This window comes from Halyomorpha halys, unplaced genomic scaffold (genome assembly GCF_000696795.3).
Source record: "Halyomorpha halys isolate HHAL.00 unplaced genomic scaffold, Hhal_1.1 Scaffold3.1, whole genome shotgun sequence".
NCBI classification, from domain to species: Eukaryota; Metazoa; Arthropoda; class Insecta; order Hemiptera; family Pentatomidae; genus Halyomorpha; species Halyomorpha halys.
The window spans coordinates 1089069-1095187 of NW_027115249.1; the positions used below are offsets into that span (position 1 = coordinate 1089069).

At 26.2% G+C, this 6119-nt stretch overlaps 1 protein-coding gene across 7 annotated transcripts in view; it reads right to left on the reverse strand.

The window, feature by feature from the left end:
- Trpgamma (Transient receptor potential cation channel gamma) overlaps positions 1 to 6119 on the reverse strand; it is a 980713-nt gene that overhangs the window by 234538 nt on the left and 740056 nt on the right. For 6 of the 7 annotated variants that reach the window (XM_067052323.1, XM_067052322.1, XM_067052320.1 and 3 more), the window contains one exon: positions 3195 to 3245. The exons of the other annotated variant lie outside the window; for it this stretch is intronic. In XM_067052323.1, the coding sequence (XP_066908424.1) occupies positions 3195 to 3245 (51 nt within the window). The remainder of the gene's footprint in view (positions 1 to 3194; positions 3246 to 6119) is intronic. 7 annotated transcript variants of the gene reach the window in all.

Genomic DNA, 6119 nt, shown 5'->3' on the forward strand with positions numbered 1-6119 from the left:
GGGATGGAGCACCTAAATAGCAAATAGAACTAACATAACATTGATGAAGGGAAATTGCCAACAAGATTAGCTTTAGTAATTACTTAACGATATTCTATAGCAATTGATTAGAGGTGTACAATTTGCGAGGTCTGTCGTCTACATGGAAACTTAGTAAGGGAGAGAGCAATTGTTGAAGGCGATCTAATTTGACTTCATTGTACCTCAGTGTCAGGCCTTACAATGGCGGTTCTGGGGAGTCCTAGTTAAGGATCAACTTAACTTCATCTCAGTGTATAGGGTTCAGAATAAGTCTGGGAAATTATTTGATTATTATTAAAAGATAATTTTTTTCATAAAATTTATAACTGTATTGGTATTAGTTAAAAAATAGAACTAGTGGTGCGAATTATAGTACAATGATATGACACAGACTTATGAAGAATCTACTCATTAGTAGAATTGAAGAAGCATTGCAATATAGATTAGAAGGTCTCGAGGTAATTTTCTTTTCATACGCCTAGGAAAATTATAGGTGTGAGGGTTGCACTGGGATCTTGAAGGACCTTACTATACCCCCGGGGATCCTCAGGTCCTGATTGTAAATATTGTATATAATTTATCTCACTATATAATAAGTTTGATTATGACATATAGAGATTTTATTTATTTATTTTTTAATATTTATTTACTTCTTTTATTTATTTTTATTTTTAGTATAAAAGTGTACAATAGCACTATTACCCATTGCTCAAGTTTGTGGCAGATTGTAACATTATCAATAAATAAAAGTTTGCAATAAGAAAAAAAAGAAGACTATTAGGAATGATTAGGAAGTTAATAATAGATGAATTGATATCTGATTTTGGGTAGATCGATTTCGAAAGTCGAAACAAGCCTTATGTTAAATGCTGTCAGTTCCAAGATAGTCGTTTGTCCAGATGTAGTCCAAGGTAGTGGATCTGTTCTACAGGAGTAAGGGGAGTATTTTTAAAGGATACTGTAGGGTAAGAAAAAAAAAACTAATTATGAGAATATCTCATTACTACAATTAATGATAGGTTGTAATAACATAAGTTTATAATTAAATATCATAATTGGCGTTAATGTTTAATATAAATGAGACGTAAGAGACAAACTAATTTTTAAATATAATAGGAAGATCAGAAAGTGTTTCGGTAATTTAGATAAAAGAAAAGACTGCACATCCCAAACCAACATTCCAAGAAGACACTTCAACCATAGACGTTACATCACTCCAAGGGATTCAAACACAAACTAATGGAGAAAGGACATAAAATTAACACAGTTAAAAAAGTTGATTAGGTAAACAGCTAATCAAAAAACTGAAAATAAAGTAGAATAATGATTGACCGTAAGTTAATAGTCTAGGCTTAACTTTTCTCCTGACGTTTCGACCTACCTCGTAGGTCGTCATCAGGGCTACAATAAGAAAATACGAAGGTATAGTTAATGAAAGTGTAAAGAGTGATATAAAATTTTATATAAAATGATAAAGGAGATAAAGATAAATAAAAACAGAATTATTAACTTAACTAATAAAGTGAACAGATACATCAAAACTGTTGTCAAATAGTAAGCATTCCTGATTCCATTTTGTAACAGTTATTATGTCTCCTCATTTAATGAAATTAATAGTTCTTTTCAATTATAAATATATATATATTTTGATGAATCTGTTAACTTTATTAGTTTAATTAATAATTCTTTTTCTATTTATCTTTATCCTCTTTTTTATTTTATAAACCTAAAATAATGATTGATCATAAGTTAATTTGAAGGAGATGGTCAGGGCTACGGTCAGCAAGGAAGAAAAAATAGTAATAACTACTTATTTATATTTTCTACCGACGTTTCGACCTACGTTTTAGATTTTCTTAGGGCTAAAATAAAAAGAAACGAAGGTATAGTTGATATAAGGGTAAAAGAGTGATATGACATTAAAATTTTAAGATAGTAGTTTATGGACAATCAAAAAATTTAAATAAAATAATAAACAGGCTAAAGATAAATAGAAAAAAGTAATTATTAAAGTAACTCATAAAATGAACAGATACATTAAAATATATATAACTGAATTTATCTATTAATTTCATCAAATAAGGAGACATAATAACTGTTATAAAATAGTGAGCATTTATGTTTTTACCAGTTATTATTAATTTAGGTTATATATATATTTTTTTATGTTTATCCTCCTTGTTATTTAAATTCATTTTTTATTTGTATGGTATATTTTGTATATCACTCTTTTACTTTTACATTTTTAATTACAATTTGATTTAGCCCTGATGAAAACTTACAACCTAGGTCGAAACATCAACTGAAATTATTACTACTTTTCTCTTCTTGTTTACTACAGCCCTGATCATATTCTTTGGAATAGTAAACATAAAAGAAAACGTAATACAGTAAAAAATAATTTGAAATGCACAGCAGAGGAAAGAAATATGTATCTATTAGCATCATTAAGGATGAACGTACTAAACAGCATGATTAAGACAAATAAATGCATTATATACGCATATAGCATATAATACGCTCTAAATTATTTTATTTACTATACATTATCAATCCAGATCAATGTTAATAAAGCAGGTTAGTGAGATCTGAAAACTGATTATTAAAAATAAATGTTTTTTTAACAAACAAAACTTTAAACACGTGAAAAGGAAAAATTATTTTTTAAAAATTATTATTATCTATATAACTAGATTTGATAGTTAATATCCTGCAATAAGTTTTTAAGTAATTGGATGCGAGGTGTAAATTTATATTTAAGATTTATATTGAGGGTGGCTGAAACGTTGGACTGTTGATATAATAAAGAGTATTGAGACGTGGATACCATTTCATTTATTAAAAAAATATATACCAGTTTCAAGATATTGAAAAGATTTTATATAAAATATTTTTAATATTCAATATATTAACTAGATATTTATTTATTTCACACGTCTTACGAAAATTTCATTCATTCAGGCTTATGCATAGATAGAGACAATTTTTTTTTATGGTCTTAAAACATGAACGGATTAATGGAATATTGAAAATTTGATTAAACATGTAATAATTATATAATGTCTTACAGAACAATAACAGTTAATAAGCTCGAAAATGACTTTAGCATTTATGATGTTATTGTTAATTATCTCAGCCCAAAACAACGATTTCGAATATTTTTAAGTACAAACCATTTGCTCATAAAAAACGAGAACAATCTTTGCGATATTCCGTTGAGTAATCTGAAACAGACACGATTTTATGTATTTATATAAAAAAAACTGTTTATATATATAAAAAAAAAATTATCTGTATATATAAAAAAGAGAGCTGTCGAATTTTTGTCCTCAATAAACTTTTTTTATTAGAGGACCGATTTTCGTGCGTATTTTTTATTTCAAAGTTTTCCATTTTGCCGTGGAAAAGATAAAAAATAATGAAATCCTGAGATTTTTGAGTAGAAAAAAATTAAGCGTAAGGGTAAAGTAGGTCGACAAATTTTTATTTAAAAAAGAAAATCATATTTGCTTTTAGAGCTGTCCCAAAGTACTAAATTCAATTTTTCAAAAAAAATAAAAAACATAAATTTTTCACCTTGATTTATTCAGAGCATTTTTTTGTTTGAGGTTCTAAAAACTAACATCTACTTTGTTTCACTCCTAAAAACTTCTTTACCACACTTTATGTAGTAAGTTTGGCTGAAATTTTTTTCATTATTTTGATAATCACGAGGTATAGGGAGGGTTTTTATTTATCAACTGTTTATATTTTGCGTATTATATGATATATAATAAAATTACATAATAATACAAATCACCTAAATTGGACTATTATTAACGATGATGATACAGCGTAGTCGTTATCAAATACGTAACCATAGTTACCGTCTTATTACATCATCAATATATGTTTTATATATTTTTATAGTGGATCGTTGGAAATCTGGATGTCTGCTCTTTCAGCTTATTAAATGTCGATTGAATACCCTTATAAGGCCGAAATACGGGTTCCAAATAGATAAATACAAAATACTTAAACAGTACTAATACAGTGAGCAGATTCTTCTTTTTCCGAAGAGTGAGAAAAAAATAATATTGATTCTCTTAAGTGTTTAGGAAAGCACTGTCTTACCAAATCATAATAATAAAGTATAAGTAAATGTTTAATTTTAACTAAATTCAATAATTTATATTTAACTATGAATTGTGACCATTATATAGCAGCTATTATAATAATAAAATTGAGCGAAACCAATCTAATACAATTTTTAGAATATATAATAATGTTTAAATTATAACTAATTGATATTTCATTAAAAATTATACTTGTCCCAAAAAAATAGTATGTCATCCTTTTAATAAACTTAGAATGTAAAATTAACCAACAAAAAAAATGAAATATACTTTATTATACTATGACTAGGTTTATAAGTATAATAATATTAAAAAAACGTCATTAATTATGATTAATTTCATAATATTTGCTAAAATAAAATATATAGTTGTTCGGGCAAATTTTCATTTGCCAAATTTATATTTATATGTGAATATAATAAAAACTACTATGCCTACGAAGATAAGTGTCACTTTAAAGTAAGTTAAATTTCCTTTATTTTGAATGCTGGCAGACATCTGTACGTGCAATGGTTTCTGGAATAAAGTTTTTCAAAACTCAAACTTACTATCCGAACAACAATAAATTAATTTATTTTAGCCTATATCATGAAAACTAATATTTCTACAAAGGTTTCAGTAGATGTTTAAGAAATGTTGCTTTTTAAAAAGTTATAACTCGAGAACTATCGGACATAAATAGTTTTAATAGAGCTCACATTTTAGTAAATTTACTCTACTTTAAATGATGTTCTCTTAGATTTTCTAGTGTTGTTAGTAGTTTTTAAGATATAGAGCACCGAATGTAAAATTAATGTGTTTTTATGGTTTTGAAACAGCCACAATTTTTTATTCTCCCTTCCTAACTTAGCAGACTCTTTAATTTTGACTAGTAATTATACATAGTTGTCATTAAAGTAATCAATAATTGGTGTGAATTAAGTGCCTTTATTTGCTCCCGGCTCTTGTACTATACCCACACTATATAGATATAATAGATATAATATAAGATACAATTGGTTAATATTAAAAAAAAAATATTAACACATCAATGTTGTAAATTATAAATAATAAAAATATGTTAATTTCTAATATTTATAATAAATTTAAATAAACATGTTAAAATATTTTTTAAAAGGAATCGGAATACGAAAATACATTTGAATAGGAAAGCTTACTTACACAGATGGAGCGGAGTGATTGGACTAAACAGGCGAAGGTTGAAGGAGGAATCGTTTATTATCTCTGATATTAACAACAATATCTATTTCAAGACCGCCCTTCTGAGCTAGCGCATCAAAATAAAATGCTTTGTTCTATCTCACAAATTGGAAATATTTATATCACATAAATAGATATTAAAAAACAAACAAAAATGTTGTGTTGCATACACCCTAAAAGAGAGAGGGGGCCATAGTCTATATAAAGTTTAAAAAAAGTTCATTGTTCTAGGATAGACTTATAACAAATCGTCGAAGAAATAAAATAAATAAGATAAATTATATAAAAAATCATAAAAAAAAATTAAAGCAGAGGTTATCAAACCCTTATTATATAAGATTTATTAGTTTTAATAATAAAAAAATTATTACCTAATTAGCAACATATATTCGTCCGCATGACCAAAATTCTTAATTTCTATATTACAGAAAATGATTGATTTTTTCTTTTAATTCTACAAAAGTTAAATTATAATTTTTACCAAGTAGAGATAATTCCAATAAAAAACTGATTTCAGCTTCATTTACATGGCTTAACGGAGAAAACATAAACAAACAAATTTTAAAACTTTCATTTTAAATATTAAATAAATCAAAAATTCGTATCCATTTTTGTCTCAACACTTTATTTTTCACCAGTCCGACGTTTCGGCCATTCTAGCCATCCTCAAGGACATCTAAATATTTAACAGCTTATATTATATCTTCATTTTTAACACTTATAACAACAACATTATTCACTATATAATATAACTTACCTTCAATATAATATCTTATAATAATA